General features: G+C 39.4%; 1 protein-coding gene across 1 annotated transcript in view; it reads right to left on the bottom strand.

Moving 5' to 3' along the window:
- Positions 1–1,361: 1,361 nt before the first annotated feature.
- LOC139578961 (butyrophilin subfamily 2 member A2-like) overlaps positions 1,362–19,925 on the bottom strand; it is a 70,610-nt gene continuing 52,046 nt past the window's right edge. Inside the window, exon 11 of the mRNA XM_071407119.1 lies at positions 1,362–2,202. Coding sequence (XP_071263220.1) covers positions 1,661–2,202 — 542 coding nt within the window. The 3' untranslated portion in view covers positions 1,362–1,660. The remainder of the gene's footprint in view (positions 2,203–19,925) is intronic.

Below are 19,925 nucleotides of genomic sequence, written 5' to 3'. Positions count from 1 at the left end.
CTGTATAACACAGTGAAAAGGAAGCCTGTGTTACAAAATCCACTCCAAAGGCCATGTAAACAGTGAAAACCTGACCCTTGGAAAGTTGTATTATTCAGCAGGACAATTACACAAATGCCAAAGACAGACCATAGTGACTTTCCAAGAGGTGTTGAGTGTTCCTCAGTGGTCTAGTCTCAGTCCTGACTTAAATTTGCTTAGAAATCAAACTTCACATTTTGCTGTCCATCAATGACTCCCTACCAAATTTACTGAGCTTGAGCAATTTTGAGAAAAACAATGGATATATGTTGCCCTATTAGTTCGAGAGTGCGAAGTATAATTTTATTCTAAATGATTCACAGCTGTGATGGCTATCAAAGGTGCTTCCACCAAGTACGTATGAAGACATTTACAATCAAGACATGTTATTGGTTTGAGGTTTTTTATTCATTTAGAAATGTTTATAACATGTTCTTTCACTTTTAAAATGTGGAGTAAGTTGTGTATTTAAATCCTTTTTAGATTTAATATTATGGCAGCAGAATGTGAATACTTTCACGAGGCATTGTATGTGTCCTCCATTTAAATGATGTATCATACTATCAGAAGTACATTTCTTGTATTAGTATTATTTTTTGTTTAAAATTTTTTATTTAAACCCAGTACTTTGTCATAACTCAGACAAACAATAGAATATCAAATCATGTACATCTACATTGATATTTTAGTCTTTTATCAGATGCTTTAATCCAGAGCGATTTATTGTTAGTGCATTCATCTTAAAGGAGTAGTTCACTATTTTACAACTTAATGTTAGATGGTTCCTTTTCCTGAAAGTAGTCTATGGACCAGGAGAAACTGGAATCCATGGTTCAGTTTTCTTTATACAAATTTATAAAAAAATTCTGCTAACTTTAATCACCGCTAGCTAACAATCAATGGAAGTGATGGAAAACTGAAAAAAAATCAAATAATTACAACAAAAGGTAACAGTTTTACTTCTTAGATCATACTAGCTAGGGACAGGTCTCCATTCTGAAGCACGTAGACATGTTGCATGTTGGTTAAAAGGAGTCTTGATTTTTCCATTTTGTCATTGTATTGAATATTTCTATCGTCTGTTGTTTTTCAAATTGATTTACAAAACATAACTATTTAATGTAATTGATCAAAAGTACGTCAATAACATACAAGAAATTCAAAACCGCGGTACAGTGCACTAACTATACCACAAGGGGGGTAGCATTGGAATCTGAAACAAAAGCTGTATTGTGGCAGCTGACAGGACACCATGGTCAATGGAAAATATTTTGCAGTCAGTCTTGTACTCTTGATATTAATTTATTTAAGCATATTACATTTTTAACAAGAGGACATCATTATCTAAAAAGCTTTCAACAGAATTAAAGAATATATGATACTGCTATCTTTTATTACAGTTGAATTACAGTGTACATCAATAATCTCACTACAACTAGCAATAAGTTGAACAATTGTAGTTGTTTTGATTACCCTTGTGCCTCAGATGACAAACCATATACACCTGGACATCACTAAATATTACTTATGTCTAAAATTATATCTCTGACCACGTGTTCCTGTCTTCAACATGTCTGTTCTATTGATGAGCAGTATTGTTGGACATGTGTTTCATGTGACATGTTTTTACCCTCATTTCTTAGTTTTCATTCAATATTGTTATTGGGTGTTGTCCAGGTCTGAACACAGGAAGAAACTTGTGTGATGTCACCACATCACAAAAAGTGTAGATATGCGACTCTGTATCAACATTATAAAAAGACAGAGATTGATTGTCACAGTCTAGAAACACTCCTATCATAGAGAGATCTTCTCTCACATGTACTGAGGTTGGAGGGTCAGTATTGACATGGAAACCCTTTCCTTCTTCATAAAAGAGAGTCCAGAATCCATGAAGAGGTGTTACAGGGACTGTAGATGTTCTCTTAGCATTATCTCTGGACACACCAACATACCATGACAGTTGCCCACAGTCACCCACTTCTTTATCCACTGTTTCATCCCTCACCTTAACTTCCCAGTAGTGTTGTTCTGATCCGAAACTCTGATTAGCCAATACATGAGGATGCCTTTGAATGGAAGATTTAATCATTTCTTTTTCTTTGATGTACTGAGCTGTCTTTCCTTCTTGAGTCACTCTAATATCACTGTGAGCAGTATTTTCATCCATAGTAATGTTCTCTGAGGGAAGAGAATATGGTTTTATTCATTGACATCCAATATTAAGATATGTAAGTAGTGTGATCTAGGCCGATATAATAATTATCTTAAAGGGATAGTTTGGGATTTTGGAAATTAGGCCATTTAACTAGCTGTTCCTGTACACTTTCAGTCGTTGCTCTAACGCTACTTAGCATTAGCTCGCCAAACTACCTCTAACTTCCTTCATACTGGAAGGAGACATTAAAATGGTATCTGATTCTGGCGAAGTAGATTAAAGGCCTCATTGCCAAAATAACAATCCTTTTAAAAGGGAAGTAATCAACATGATTGCATGGCCAAATCAACTCAAATAAACTAAATTATTTGTTTTTTGGGGGGGATTTTGAGTGGTTCTGGACCGGTTCCGACAGACATTTTGGTGTACAAAGCTCTCTGTGAACGTTGTAGGGTACCATGTCTTAAGGCATCAGCATGCTTATTAATGGTGATTTGGCCACTTTATGCCCCTATCTCTCCCGTATTACCATGGATCACAGTTTATCACGTGTGCTCCCTCTCCAGCATCTAGGTCACCAGCCTGCTTCGTTATGGTGCACACCTGTCGCCACTGTTACGTGTACCTGCTCATCATCCCTCACCTGGACTCCATCACTTCCCTGATTACCTTCCCTCTATATGACACTGATCTGTGTCATGTCTGTGCGTTGTTCGTGGTTTCTTGTTTGTATTATATTACGTATATTTATTACAACACTCACTCCCTGAACTTGCTTCCCATCTCTCAGAGCACTCGTTACACTTGGATTAGCTAACACAACGTGCCATTGGAACACAGGAGTGATGGTTGCTGATAATGGGCCTCTGTAGATATTCCATCCGTTCCAGCTACAACAGTCATTTACAACATTAACAATGTCTACACTGTATTTCTGATCAATTTTATGTTATTTTTATGAACAAAAAAATTTGCTTTTCTTTAAAAAACAAGGACATTTCTAAGTGACAACTTTTGAACGGTAGTGTATATATTCTTATTCCATTCCTTTACTTAGATTTGTGTGTATTAGTGTTTCATTTTTCAAGTATTTTTTTCAAGTATATTCAAGTAGTTCAAGTATTTTGTGTCGATCATTGACAAAAGGCAATTAAATCCATTCTAATCCCACTTTGTAAAATGTGAAGAGGTCCAAGGGGTGTGGTCTTTCTACAGGCACTGTATGTGCATATTTTACTCTACTCTTTTCATTGTTATTATTCAATATTGATTAATGTACTGCATTGTGGGAGCTAGCACATAAGCATTTCACTGCACCTTTTATACCTGCTGTAAACTGTGTGTGATGAATACATTTGATTTGATATGCTGTTTGTGTAGAAGACACACTTACCAGGTTTGTGAGGAAGGACTCTACTCTCTCTCTTCTCTTCCTCAGACAGAGAGATTGTACAGGAGAGCCAATCTGAGTCTGAGGGAGGGTACAGCAGCCAACTACTGACACTCAACAAGCCCTGAGAATCTGTTACAGAGAGAAGGGAGTGATACACAACCATTTATTATGAGAGATTCACTCATAGATACATTTTTTTGAATCATTAAAATTGCACAGTTCCTGGTTTCTTAAGACTAGAATTACAGAGATTATCAGCCTCTAAGTTCTTGCTAGAGAATGTGCCGTCGGGCGTCCTCTTTATCCTACATATCAGATTCATATACTGTGTTATTAGGGGCGTGACAACCTGGCTGTATTCGTAAACGTAGCCTTAAATTGACAGTTACTTGTGATCGGAAAAAACTGAAGTGTTTTTTATGCCCAACTAGATGTTGGCAAAATGTCTCATCTCCCTATAGGCTAAAAGACCAAAAAAGCTGCAGGTTTGAAGCAGCTCGCTGAGGTGTGTGTGTGTGTCCTGACCTTAAAACTTGCAGCAGGCAGACAAGTTTGCTGTCAGATATTAGATCAGATATTATGCACATTGATAGCTTGCTAGAAAACATCCTTGTCTATTGATTTATCATAGCAGCAGGCTAACAGGAGGCAGCAACAATCTAAATGATCAGACCGAAACATGCGATGAGAAGTGATTGGGTGAAATAGACTACTTCGCTCTGTCCAATTAGAGGAGCAGGATCAATGTACAGCCCGCCCTTCTCTTTCTTAGACTAGCTAGTTTAGTTATTTAGTGCACGATGCTGAGGAGGACGCGCAGTTGCATGCTTTCTTGGTGTTCACAATTCTTCATCATCATCATGACACTATTGTTCTAAATTCAATCAACCTCTTCACCCTCCTCATCATTCAGTTCATTCAAATGTAATTGTAAAGTCACGTGCACGATTATCAATTTCTATCGCCAATTTATCTATTGACAGCGTTCATTCAGTGAGGAGAGAGGCATATTATCACCTAGGTACCAACGCCCAGCAGCGCAATGGTCTTGGCTCCTTAAATTAGGAATCGGTGTGAAAAAGTAAACAGGTTCTATAAACTTTTCTGTTTGTGATTTAAAAATTCTGACAACCGAGAAATGTAAAATATAACTATTTAGGGGGAGAAAATTGCTTTCAAAATGGCAGATGTATTTTTATTACAAAATCAAATGGCAGGGGACGCTATGTCGGTTCTAGTGTTGATGCTAAGTTCATCGTTAAAACCTTTGTACAAGCATCGTTATATCTCTGAGCTGTTTCCTAAAACCATCGTTACTTAATTAAGTTGCACTTGAAAACACTCGTAAATTAACAACTGACTCAGACCACACGTAGAACAGGTACATTTGTTTTTAGATTATGTTTTGCCCTCCCACGAATCACCTGTATTTCTGTAACCGCTGATAACTTCAGAACAAAGCTGATTTCAAATACTAAGTTTACAATATCTTTGCAATTGTTACAAACAAGTGAAGGATCCTTAAAAAAAATGAAAACCGAGATGTCTGCATTGTAAAGTAAATAGGCATAGGCTGCATAGTCCTAGAATCATATTGCATATTCAATCAATTTAGTAATATTTTGGTATTGCAGGCTAAAGTAAATTTTTACCTCAATATATTTAATTTTGTGTAACAACATTATTATTATTCAGTGAGCTCCAAAAGTATTGGATTTTTTAAAATGTTTTGGCCCTTTACTAACAGGGCAAAATGATACAATGAATATGAGGTTGAAGTGCAGACTGTCAGCTTTAATTTAAGGGTATTGGCATCCGTGTTGGGTGAAGCGTTTAGAAATTACAGCACTTTTTGTATAATGCCACACCATTTTAGGGGACCAAAAGTATTGGGACAAATTTGCTTATAAAAGTATAAAATATAAAGTAGTAAAACATTTTTTTAAAGTAGTAAGAAGTATTTGCTCCCATATTAATAGCATGCAATGACTGCATCAAGCTTGTGACTTTTATTGTGTACTGAACAAAAATATAAACGCAACATGCAACAGGTCATATAAGGATATCAGTCAGTTGAAATAAATAAGGCCATAATCTATGCATTTCACATGACTGGGAATACAGTTATGCATCTGTTGGTCACAGACACCTTTAAAAAAGCTAGGGGCGTTGATCAGAAAACCAAGGCCGGATAAATGTAGGGGCTTACTGGGGATGAAGCCCCGGGGCTCAGGCCCGTTGGCGGCCCAAGGCAGCAGAAAAATAAATATTATAATTGAGGAAATACAGTGCATTCGGAAAGAATTCAGACCCCTTGATTTTTTCCACATTTTGTTGCGTTACAACATTATTCAATCTACACACAATACCCCATTATGAAAAAGCAAAAACAGGTTATTAGACATGGTAAACAAAAAACTGAAATATCACATTTACCTAAGTATTCAGACCCTTTACTCAGCACTTTGTTGAAGCATCTTTGGCAGCGATTACAGGCTCAAGTCTTCTTGGGTATGACACTACAAGCGTGGCACACCTGTATTTGGGGAGTTTCTCCCATTCTTCTCTGCAGATCCTCTCAAGCTCTGTCAGGTTGGACGGGGAGCGTCGCTGCACAGCTAATTTCAGGTCTCTCCAGCGATGTTCGATCAGGTTCAAGTACGGGCTCTGGATGGGCCACTCAAGGGCATTCAGAGACTTGTCCCGAAGCCACTCCTGCATTGTCTTGGCTGTGTGCTTAAGGTCGTTGTGCTGTTGGAATGTGAACCTTCGCCCACAGTCTGAGGTCCTGAGCGATCTGGAGCAGGTTTTCATCAAGGATATCTCTGTACTATGCTCCGTTCATCTTTCCCTCAACCCTGACTAGTCTCCCTGCCCCTGAAAAACATCCCCACAGCATGATGCTGCCACCACCATGCTTCACTGTATGGATGTTTCCACGTTTCCTCCAGACGTAATCCTTGGCATTCAGGCCAAAGAGTTCAATCTTGATTTCATCAGACCAGAGAATCTTGTATATCATGGTCTGAGAGTCTTTAGGTGCCATTTGGCAAACTCCAAGCGGGCTGTCATGTGCCTTTTACTGACGAGTGGCTTCCATCTGGCCACTCTACCATAAAGGCCTGATTGGTGGAGTGCTACAGAGATGGTTGTCCTTCTGGAAGGTTCTCCCATCCCCACAGAGGAACTCTGGAGCTCTTTCAGAGTGACCATTGGGTTCTTGGTCACCTCTCTGACCAGGCCCCTTCTGCCCCGATTGCTCAGCTCTAGGAAGAGTCTTGATGGTTCCAAACTTTTGTTCTTGGGGTCCTTCAATGCTGTTGACATTTTTTGGTACCCATCCCCAGATCTGTGCCTCTGATGAACAGGTAACGTTCACCTGACCTCCTCCACTGGCCACAGAGAGAACTGGTGCGCTGCCTGTCACTGATGGAGAGATAAGGGAGTGTGGAGGGAAACTACAATGATGTAGTCTAAACAACAATTGTGAGAAACGATTGTATCACATTTTCCTGTGGATTACTTTGAAGTTGTAAAAATAAGTGCCACCTTATTGTGAGTATTCTATATTTTATGTAGAGTTCGGTGCAGTATTGCAGATGTAAAATCATGTTTAAACCGTTTCAGCCCTAAGCCTCTTACCATTCATTGAGAGATACACATTGGCCTTTTCGTACCACCTTTCATTGCTGACATGGCACACATACTCCCCCCTGTCTTCCACCGTCACCCTCTCCAGTGTCAGGGACACGTTCCCTCTCTCCAGCCCCCCAGTTAGAGAAACCCTGCCCCTGTACCGGGGGTCCACAGGGGCCTCCTGGATCTTGTGGTCCTTGTACAACAAGGCAGGGCTGTAGGAGTTATCGGGCCGGTACCAGCGCACCTCCAATGGCTCCGCATTAAAGAGAGGTGAGAGTTCACAAGGTAGAGTGACAGAGGCGTTCAACCGGGTCAAAATGGGACCATTAGGAACCGTCAAGGTGAAGACGTCTGGGGCTGGGGATAGGGGGAAAGAAATAAGAACGTATGATGAAGAATACTCATTCAAGTCCTGTTTAGGTCTTTAACTTTTACTGCCTCAGAAACCCGGATCCGGGAGCACCCCCCCCCCCCCCCCCCATAGCATAGCGTCACAAGTAAATTGTAGCATCTAAATATCATTAAATCACAAGTCCAAGACACCAGATGAAAGATACACTTCTTGTGAATCTAGCCACCATTTCTGATTTTTAAAATGTTTTACAGGGAAGACACAATATGTAAATCTATTAGCTAACCACGTTAGCAAAAGACCAAAAAATTTTTACTCCACTATTTTTCCACTCCATCACTAGCTATCACCAATTCGACCAAATAAAGAAATAAATAGCCACTAACCAAGAAAAAACCTCATCAGATGACAGTCTGATAACATATTTATTGTATAGCATAGGTTTTGTTAGAAAAATGTGCATATTTCAGGTATAAATCATAGTTTGCCATTGCAGCCACCATCACAAATCTCCCCAAAGCGACTAGAATTACTACAGAGAGCAACGTGTATTACCAATTTACTCATCATAAAACATTTCATAAAAATAGACAAAGCATAGCAATGGAAAGACACAGATCTTGTGAATTCAGACAATATTTCAGATTTTCTAAGCGTTTTACAGCGAAAACACAATAAATCGTTATATTAGCATACCACATGTGCAAACGTTACCCCAGCATGAATTCAAGGCAAAGGGAGCGATAACGTTATGATCACCAAAATATATTAATTTTTTCACTAACCTTCTCAGAATTCTTCCGATGACACTCCTGTAACATCATATTACAACATACATATAGAGTTTGTTCGAAAATGTGCATATTTAGCCACAAAAAAACGTGGTTATACAATGAGAATAGTAGCAAAACTGGCCTGAAAATGTCGGGCGCCATCTTTGAGAGTGATCTAGTCTAATCGATAACTAATCATAAACTTGACTAAAAAATACAGGGTTGACAGGAATCGAAAGACAAATTAGTTCTTAATGCAATCGCTGAATTACATTTCTAAAATTATCCTTACTGTGCAATACCGGGTCCGCCAAAGCGAAGCTACACAAAACAAAATGGCGATATATGCGTTTAACATTTTTCAACAGAACAGCGATTTATCATCATAAATAGTTCTTACTGTGAGCTGTTCTTCCATCAGAATCTTGATCAATGTATCCTTTCTCCGGTCTAATCGTCTTTTGGTCGAAAGATGTCCTCTTGTCCCGTCGAAATGGCCACTAACGTTCGGTATGTACAGGAAAAGTGCCCAGCTCATGGAAGGACGTCACAAATAAATGCCTCAAAATCGCACTAAACGGATATAAATTGCTATAAAACGGTTTAAATTAACTACCTTATGATGTTTTTAACACCTATAACGAGTAAAAACATGACCGGCGATATATTACTGGCTAAACCAAGGCTTGGAAAGATGCCAGTCCGATGTCCATTGTGCGTCGAGCGCAGGGTCCAAAAGAAAGCTCCTTCCGGTCTTTTGTGTTTTATACAGGCCCTGATTGCGCAATCGACTCCATTCAAATTGTCACCACTTACTGACATCTAGAGGAAGGCGTAGGCAGTGTTTGTATCCTCATAGCATTCACAGGGACATTAAAACTGACCTGGGACCAGAGGCCAAGATTTCTGAAATCTCACTCCCTGTCAGGAAAAGTGCTGTAGAATGAGTTCTGTTCCACTCAGAGACATAATTCCAACGGTTATAGAAACTAGAGAGTGTTTTCTATTCAATAATAACAATAATATGCATATTGTACGAGCAAGAATGGAGTACTAGGCAGTTTAATTTGGCAATGTCAAAAAAAAAAGTGCTAACAGCTCCCCCTATTGACAAAAGGTTTTAATAACCAAGAGATTGTTTTAGTGGGTAAATGGAAACTAATGTAATTAACAGAGAATAAACACTCTCACCAGATTTTTGAGATGTGATGGTAATGGTAAAAGCAGCCAGTATCAGCAACCTGAGCAATACCCCTGTGTTGAAGAAAGAGGACAACACTGTTACATTACCCATCTTGTGAAGAACCAGTTTTCACATGATTTCACATGTGAAATTTCACTTGAAATCATGTGATTTTCTGTTTTCTGTTTCTGTTCAACAATAACAGGAAGGGTGGTAATCACACAGCATTATTAAATGCTTGTGTACCTGATTGCATGGTCCCTCCACCTTCATTTCCTGTTATTATGCGGTTAAAAATGGACAGGATCTTCTGGTAATCTGGTAGATTAATGGCTGAATCTGAATATCATAGTATATTTTTTAAATTATTATAATAATTTTTCTTATACCTTGTAGACAAGAGTGGTAATAAACCAGCGAGAAAAAGAGGGATTCTGTGTGTCATTATCTTCACGTTCACCACACCTTAGGTTTATTGATTTACAAATTGGCTGTCTACCACAGTTTGTGCTCATCATGAAAGGGGACCCACTCATTGAAGGGTAAAATACAGTGCATTCGGAAAGTATTCATACACATTGAATTTTTCCACATTTTGTTATGTTATATTCTTATTCAAATGTTTTAATTTTTTATTCTCATCATACTACACACAATACCCCAAAATGACAAAGTGAAAACAGGTTTTTAGAAATTATTTACATAAGTATAAGTATTCAGACCCGTTGTTATATGACTCAAAATTGAGCTCAAGTGCATCCTGTTTCCATTGATCATCCTTGAGATGTTTATACAACTTGATTGAGTCCACCTGTGGTAGATGCAATTGATTGGACATGATTTGGAAAAGCACACACCTGTCTATATAAGGTCCCCCAGTTGACCGTGCATGTCAGAGCAAAAACCAAGCCATGAGGTCGAAGGAATTGTTGATAGAGCTCAGAGACAGGATTGTGTCGAGGCACAGATCTGGGGATGAGTACAAAACTATTTCTGCAGCATTGGAGGTCCCCAAAAACACAGTGTCCATCAATCTTAAATGGAAGAAGTTTGGAACCACCAAGACTATTTCTAGAGCTGGCCGCCCGGCCAAACTGAGCAATCAGGGGAGAAGGGCCTTGGTCAGGGTGGTGACCAAGAACCTGATTGTCACTCTGACAGAGCTTCAGAGTTCCTCTGTGGAGAAGGGAGAACCTTCCAGAAGGACCACCATCTCTGCAGCACTCCACCAATCAGGCCTTTATTGTAGAGTAGCCAGACGGAAGCCACCCCTAAGTAAAAGGCACTTGACAGCCCGCTTGGAGTCTTCCAAAAGGCAACAAAAGGACTCTCAGACCATGAGAATCAAGATTCTCGGGCCTGAATGCCAAGCGTCACGTGTGGTAGAAACCTGCTACCATCCCTACGATGAAGCATGGTGGTGGCAGTATCATGTTGTGGGAATATTTTTCAGCGGCAGAGACTGGGAAACTATTCTGGATCGAGGAAAAATGAATGGAGCAAAGTACAGCTTGTAGTGTCATACCCAAGAAGACTCGAGGCTGTAATTGCTGCCAAAGATGATTCAACAGAGTGCTGAGTAAAGGGTCTGAATACTTATGTAAATGTGATATTTCAGTTTTGTATTTTTAATACATTTGCCAAAATTTCTAAATTCTGGTTCAGTATTCGGCCATGATTACTACTGATGCACAACTAGTGCTGTGACGGTAATGACATTTTGTCAGCCTGTGATTGTCAAGCAAATCTCTGCCAGTCACACAGTAATTGACCTTTAATTAACATAACATTTAGCATATCCTGGCTTCCATTCATTGCCTACAAGCCACTGATCCAGACCTTTGGAACATCTACAGTTGTCGCCAAAAGTTTTGAGAATGACACAAATATTAATTTTCACAAAGTCTGCTACCTCAGTTTGTATGATGCCAATTTGCATATACTCCAGAATGTTATGAACAGTGATCAGATGAATTGCAATTCATTGCAAAGTCCCTCTTTGCCATGCAAATGAACTGAATCCCCAAAAAACATTTCCACTGCATTTCAGCCCTGCCACAAATTGACCAGATGACATCATGTCAGTGATTCTCTCGTTAACACAGGTGTGTGTGTGTTGACGAGGACAAGGCTGGAGATCACTCTGTCATGCTGATTGAGTTCGAATAACAGACTGGAATCTTCAAAATGAGGGTGGTGCTTGGAATTATTGTTCTTCCTCTGTCAATCATGGTTACCTGCAAGGAAACACGCGCTGTCATCATTGCTTTGCACAAAAAGGGCTTCACAGGCAAGGATATTGCTGCCAGTAAGATTGCACCTAAATCAACCATTTATCGGATCATCAAGAACTTCAAGGAGAGCGGTTCAATTGTTTTGAAGAAGGCTTCAGGGCGCTCAAGAAATTCCAGCAAGCGCTAGGACCGTCTCCTAAAGTTGATTCAGCTGTTGGATCGTGGCACCACCAGTACAGAGCTTGCTCAGGAATGGCAGCAGGCAGGTGTGAGTGCATCTGCACGCACAGTGAGGCAAAGACTTTGAGGATGGCCTGGTGTCAACAAGGGCAGCAAAGAAGCCACTTTTCTCCATGAAAAACATCAGGGACAGACTGATATTCTGCCAAAGGTACAGTGAATGGACTGCTGAGGATTGGGTTAAAGTAATTTTCTCTGATGAATCCCCTTTCCGATTGTTTGGGGCATACGGAAAAAAGCTTGTCCGGAGAAGACAAGGTGAGCGTTACCATCAGTCCTGTGTCATGCCAACAGTAAAGCATCCTGAGACCATTCATGTGTGGGGTTGCTTCTCAGCCAAGGGAGTGGGCTTACTCACAGTTTTGCCTAAGAACACAGCCATGAATAAAGAATGGTACCAATACATCCTCCGAGAGCAACTTATCCCAACCATCCAGGAACAGTTTGGTGACGAACAATGCCATTTCCAGCATGATGGCGCACCTTGCCACAAGGCAAAAGTGATAACTAAGTGGCTCAGGGGAACAAAACATCGATATTTTGGGTCCATGGCCAGGAAACTCCCCAGATCTTAATCCCATTGAGAACTTGTGGTCAATCCTCAAGAGGCGGGTGGACAAACAAAAACTCACAAATTCTGCCAAACTCCAAGCATTGATTATGCAAGAATGGGCTGCCATCAGTCAGGATGTAGCCCAGAAGTTAATTGACAGCATGCCAGGGCGGATTGCAGAGGTCTTGAAAAAGAAGGGTCAACACTGCAAATATTGACTCTTTGCATCAACTTCATGTTATTGTCAATAAAAGCCTTTGACACTTATGAAATGCTTGTAATTATACTTCAGTATTCCATAGTAACATCTGACAAAAATATCTAAAAACACTAAGGCAGCAGACTTTGTGAAAATGTATATTTGTGTCATTCTCAAAACATTTGGCCACGACTGTACATTTAAAAAAGTCTAATAAATCCATGCAATATAGCCTACACCATCACAGTAGATCTATTATTTATTTTAGACAGGTCTAACGAAACATGATATGAAGAAAATGTCATCTCTTTCAGAAGAACAAAATAGCATACTCTAAATTGTCCTTACTGTATGTTAGGCCCTGATCTGGCTATGCCATATGGCTGTGGGCTACACTAGTTAATTTAGCAGACAAAATTTGCTTAGAATTCCGTGGCATTATTTTATAGTATGAAGAATACAATTGAACAAAGCTGAATGAAATAGAAAGGATATTTTCTCCAAATGATTTGAGGAAGTGCACATGCGGCTATTCTGTGTGGAGCGCTTAACAAAGAAACAGGTCTTAATTAGAGTTATTTATGTAACCCTTAGTTATGATACAAATGTTGGGCTAAATGTTTTGATATTTAATACATTCTAAGGCTACATGAAGCCACTCTAATGATGAAAGGCATGAGCTCTGCTTTGTTTTTTGCGCAGCCTGTACACATCTCTAATTCACAATTTGGAGGGGATTCCCAGCTGCATCCCCTTCGTGTGGTCGTAATGCCCCCTAAAAGAATCCATGCCTTTTGCGGCCAGAGGCAGTTCTGCCCTTGGACTGAATCAAATAATTATAATTCCCTTCTCCCTGCTGCGTGCCGAAGCACCGCTCACTCACATGGCTCTCTGTCAAGTGATTGGGTCTTTCTCTCAGGCTACAAGTGAAGACAGACACATCTCGGACTTCACTGCACAAGTTCTTATCCAATTCCGAGGTGCACATTGAAGATTTTGGAAAAACTGTCCACATTTATTTTTCGTCAGCCAACAAGAAGAGTACACCTAACAAACAGCAAAAGGCAAACAGTCAAGGGAATATAACAAATACTGGTAGAAGATATTTCTTGAATTCTAAATATCAGACATTTGAAAGCTCTAGTTTTAACCATCCAAATACCTCTGAACGCAATAACTTCATCGAATCATCGAAGCTCTGCAGATTTTGTTGTGAGGAAACAGAATCAATAGACCATTTATTTTGGTATTGCCCTCAGATAGCCTGTTTCTTGTCTCAGGTTCAGGAATGGCTGAAAATGCATAGCATTGATCTAAAATTGACCTTAGAAATAGTACTGTTAGGAGATCTGGAGAGACCGGGTCAGTCAATTAATTATATATTAATTCTCTTATATACTTTTACTATCTTCAACTTTGATCTGTGGAATCCATTCGATTAGATAGATTGAAATTGTACGTTAAACATCACAGCATAGTTGAAAGATGTGTTGTGTAGAAACCCAAAGTGGGTGGCCAGCAGAGATGGATGGGATGGGCTGAGGGAAGCTGAGGGTTGGTATGTGGAATTGGAGACAATTGGGAGTGGAGTTGCTGTGTGGGAGATAGATTGATGGTCAAATATAAAAGTAAAAAAAAAAATATATATATATTTAAGTCAAAATAAAACATAATAAAAAGTACATTTGAATGACACTAAGGGGCAGTGCTTTTACAACTAACGCCGGTTTGCCTGAGGCTGATGTCGTGCAGGTGTTTGTACACATGCATATACTGTTTTAACTTTAATGGGTTACAGAGTTAATGTTTACAGTTAATTAATTGAGCTGTATCTAAAGATATTTTCTTTACAGTTATTTACATATGTAATTGTATTAGAATTCGTGTGTTGGAGATTGATAGAACTATATACATATTTTGTTGTATTGGTTAGTATTGGATAACGATTTTGACTGCAAGTTCCAGAATGCCTTGCGACAGGAAGTAGAGAGAGAACGCGCCAGTCATGTACAAGTGACAAGTGATTATCCTGACTTTCGCTAGCAACTTTATTTTATTGTTTTGTAGAATCTAAAGTTGTTAAATGTAACGTGAACAAGTAGTATTACAAAAATAAGCTTTCATTTCAAACCCGACGTCCCGAGTCATTACTTTGAAGATCGTTATTATATATATATACACACACTCTCATTCAAATAAACACATACAAGAACACACACATACATGTAATAGTGCAAGACATGCACACAAACATATACAGTTGGCATTGCTGTTATGATTTTAGTTGTCCTTGATGTCCTTTGTTTTAAATTTATTATTTTGTTTTATGATTTTGTTTTCCTTTTTTTTCTTTAGTTCATTCTCTTGGCTGTTGGTGCATTGGGGGGTTCTTGGGGGTGGGGAATGGAATAAATTGTATTTTTTATTTTTCTTGCGGGTGGCTGTGGAAGGGATATCGAATGGTTGAGGGACAGCTATTGGGGAACTGTGGGGGGATCTTGGAGGGTTCGGGTTCACGTTTTTTGGCCTGGTGGTAGATCGGTCAAGCAGGGCATTGACCCTGGATGCTTCTGTGTGTCGCTCTGAATGGGAATCTTTTGAATGACTGGTATGATGTAGTTGTTGAGCGGCTTCACTGCAAGTATATTGTATGTTTCGAATATTGTGAGGGAAAAATGATGTATTCACTTTATTTGTTGGCTATGTAACAATTGTTTACTTAACGAACTGTAAGATATTTCTGTCCTGTTAAAGCTGTGTTTTATGGTCTCCACTCTAGCACCCTGCAGCTAGTCTGGGTGTTGAGGACATGGGTTCTACTAGAGATAGCTTGAGGCTGACAATTGATTTGTGTTGGTGATAAAAACCTAAAAGCTAGCATTCTATAGACAAGATGTGGTGTGTGTGACTCGAGATAGAGAGAGCCTGGAAGAGTTAAGAACAATGCCTCATTGTCTCATCTTCCTGGCATCTGGGAAACTACGTAAAAAAACATCCTGTGTTGACAACCAAGGTGGCTTATGGGAAGGTTAGTTGTGACTGACTAAGCAATCTTGGTATCAGCTACAGTGGGGAGAACAAGTATTTGATACACTGCCGATTTTGCAGGTTTTCCTACTTACAAAGCATGTAGAGGTCTGTCATTTTTATCATAGGTACACTTCAACTGTGAGAGACGGAATCTAAAACAAAAATCCAGAAAATCACATTGTATGATTTTTAAGTAATTAATTTGCATTTTATTGCATGACATAAGTATTTGATCACCTACCAACCAGTAAGAATTCCGGCTCTCACAGACCTGTTAGTTTTTCTTTAAGAAGCCCTCCTGTTCTCCACTCATTACCTGTATTAACTGCACCTGTTTGAACTCGTTACCTGTATAAAAGACACCTGTCCACACACTCAATCAAACAGACTCCAACCTCTCCACAATGGCCAAGACCAGAGAGCTGTGTAAGGACATCAGGGATAAATTGTAGACCTGTACAAGGCTGGGATGGGCTACAGGACAATAGCCAAGCAGCTTGGTGAGAAGGCAACAACTGTTGGCACAATTATTAGAAAATGGAAGAAGTTCAAGATGACGGTCAATCACCCTCGGTCTGGGGCTCCATGCAAGATCTCACCTCGTGGGGCATCAATGATCATGAGGAATGTGAGGGATCAGCCCAGAACTACACGGCAGGACCTGGTCAATGACCTGAAGAGAGCTGGGACCACAGTCTCAAAGAAAACCATTAGTAACACACTACGCCGTCATGGGTTAAAATCCTGCAGCGCACGCAAGGTCCCCCTGCTCAAGCCAGCGCATGTCCAGGCCCGTCTGAAGTTTGCCAATGACCATCTGGATGATCCAGAGGAGGAATGGGAGAAGGTCATGTGGTCTGATGAGACAAAAATAGAGCTTTTTGCTCTAAACTCCACTCGCCGTGTTTGGAGGAATAGAAGGATGAGTACAACCCCAAGAACACCATCCCAACCGTGAAGCATGGAGGTGGAAACATCATTCTTTGGGGATGCTTTTCTGCAAAGGGGACAGGACGACTGCACCGTATTGAGGGGAGGATGGATGGGGCCATGTATCGCGAGATCTTGACCAACAACCTCCTTCCCTCAGTAAGAGCATTGAAGATGGGTCGTGGCTGGGTCTTCCAGCATGACAACGACCCGAAACACACAGCCAGGGCAACTAAGGAGTGGCTCCGTAAGAAGCATCTCAAGGTCCTGGAGTGGCCTAGCCAGTCTCCAGACCTGAACCCAATAGAAAATCTTTGGAGGGAGCCGAAAGTCCGTATTGCCCAGCGACAGCCCCGAAACCTGAAGGATCTGGAGAAGGTCTGTATGGAGGAGTGGGCCAAAATCCCTGCTGCAGTGTGTGCAAACCTGGTCAAGAACTACAGGAAACGTATGATCTCTGTAATTGCAAACTAAGGTTTCTGTACCAAATATTCAGTTCTGCTTTTCTGATGTATCAAATACTTATGTCATGCAATAAAATGCAAATTAATTACTTAAAAATCATACAATGTGATTTTCTGGATTTTTGTTTTAGATTCCTTCTCTCACAGTTGAAGTGTACCTATGATAAAAATTACAGACCTCTACATGCTTTGTAAGTAGGAAAACCTGCAAAATTGTCAGTGTATCAAATACTTGTTCTCCCCACTGTATATAAATACTGTGCGTCATCTGTAAAGGCTAGACTCTCAGCCTAACAGTCAGTCAAGATTGGTGGGCTGACGGTCTCATTATTGCAATAATTAATCGATATGAAATAAAGATGATTTTTTGAAGAAATGACCAAGATCAAGTTTCTCTCAGTACTGAATTTCCACGACAATATAAAAAACAAAATTGTTTAAAAAAAAGCACTAGCCTATGTCAATCTACTATTCCTCATAGTACAAAAGTTGTCCTATTCAATAAATAAATATTCCAAACATAGTCTGGGACAATTGTGGGATGGGCTAGATCCCAAATTAATACAACCACTAGCATAAAAAAATGTGTTTTAAGCTGTGAGCCTGACACAACAGATGAGAATATTTAAAATGTTGATAAATTATTCGGCTATTTCTTCACATTATGAACGCAGTAATGGGCACACGGCACTATAAGCACTAATGTTCCATTAGAAGGAAATTACTATTCTCAAAAGTCACCAAAAATGCCATTATACATGTAATGCATTTATTATAAAGGTGCATTTTTATGGTGAAAAGTGTTGCTTATATGTATGCCAGTTAGGCTCTACAGCTGTTGTAAAGCGGATTAATGTTCTTATTTTAAAAAGTTATTTGGTCACTTTAGTTGTGATAGAAACTTTATAAAACATATAGGCCTATGGGCAAGGCCACATGAGGTGTGTGATTATGATTTTAAAAAGTCTCAAAAGAAAGCAGGAGCTGTTCTTGCCTTCAGCTGAGGATGCATGTGTTAAAAGGGAATTAAAGGATAACTACAGTAAACAATCTAAGTTTCTTATATTTTTCCCAGACCTCAAAAGTGGTCCCCTTATATGGTTTAACCATTGTTGTGAACACAGAAAATCAACAACAAAAAAATCTTGGGAACATGGAAAAACAAAACAGTAAAATGAATAATATATTTGTGATTTTTATTTTTACGTATCTTAAAAGGCTCTTTCGAGCATGTGTCATCCTGCAGCATAGCATTTTGAGGAAAGTTGAAGTCAGGTTCAATATTGGCTATGCACCCAAGAGGGAAAGAGGTTGGGCCATCCTTCAAATGTTTTAGAGTAATATGTATGCCATTTAGCAGACACTTTTATCCAAAGCGATATGGAAGAACTGGGACATTTTCAGCTTCCAAGAATTGTGTACAAATCTTTGCGACGTGCATTATCATGCTGAAGCAAGGTGATGGAGGCGGATGAATGGTACGACATGATCTTGTCCCAGTTTTTCCATAGTTTACATACTCACCAGACATGTCACCCATTGAGCCTGTCTGGGATGCTTTGGATCGACGACAACATGTTCCAGTTCCAGCCAATATCCAGCAACTTCGTACTGCCATTGTGCAATTGAAGAGGAGTGGGACAACAAGCCACAATCAACAGCCTGAACAACTCTATGCGAAGGAGATGTGTCGCGCTGCATGAGGCAAATGGTGGTCACACCAGATACTGAGAGATTTTCTGATCCACGCCCCTACCTTATTTAAGGTATCTGACCTAAATACATAGATTAGGGCCTAATGAATGTATTTCAAATGATTTATTTCCTTATATGAACTGTAAGTAAAATCTTTGAAATTGTTGCATTTCTATTTTTGTTCAGTACATTCAAACATTCAACAACAAAACTTTATCAACAGATACAGTAATTTATTAATTGGGACATTTGAACAGAATTCAAGAATGCAAAGGATATTGCTAACTTGTATTACAGTAGCTTCACAGAATACATTCATAATCTAGCTACAGGTAGAAAAAAAGTTAAATTTTTTTTGTTGATTATATAAAACTCGCCAGCTTGTAGTGCTAAAAGATTTGTATGTGTACGTTTTGGTTCGTTCAGCCATTCTTAGGGGGCAAGAATAGAGTTTTGGGATAAATGCAGAAAATAACGTCTGAGGTTAACACAGGCTTAGGAGATGTTATACATTTTGATCTGAGATAACATTCCTATTGACTGACGGATATTATGAATTAATATCAAATCAAATCAAATTTTATTAGTCACATACACATGGTTAGCAGATGTTAATGCGAGTGTAGCGAAATGCTTGTGCTTCTAGTTCCGACAATGCAGTAATAACCAACAAGTAATCTAACCTAACAATTCCACAACTACTACCTTATACACACACACAAGTGTAAAGGGATAAAGAATATGTACATAAAGATATATGAATGAGTGGTGGTACAGAACGGCATGGCAAGATGCAGTAGATGGTATAGAGTACGGTATATACATATGAGATGAGTACTGTAGGGTATGTAAACATAAAGTGGCATAGTTTAAAGTGGCTAGTGGTACATGTATTACATAAGATGGCAAGATGCAGTAGATGATATAGAGTACAGTATATACATATGAGATGGGTAATGTAGGGTATGAAAACATTATTTTAAGTGGCATTGTTTAAAGTGGCTAGTGGTACATTTTTACATAATATCCATCAATTCCCATTTTTAAAGTGGCTGGAGTTG

The sequence above is a fragment of the Salvelinus alpinus genome, chromosome 6 (assembly GCF_045679555.1).
Source record: "Salvelinus alpinus chromosome 6, SLU_Salpinus.1, whole genome shotgun sequence".
NCBI lineage: Eukaryota > Metazoa > Chordata > Actinopteri > Salmoniformes > Salmonidae > Salvelinus > Salvelinus alpinus.
Note: the sequence above shows the minus strand (reverse complement) of the source record. Positions and strands in the feature narration are given on the sequence as shown.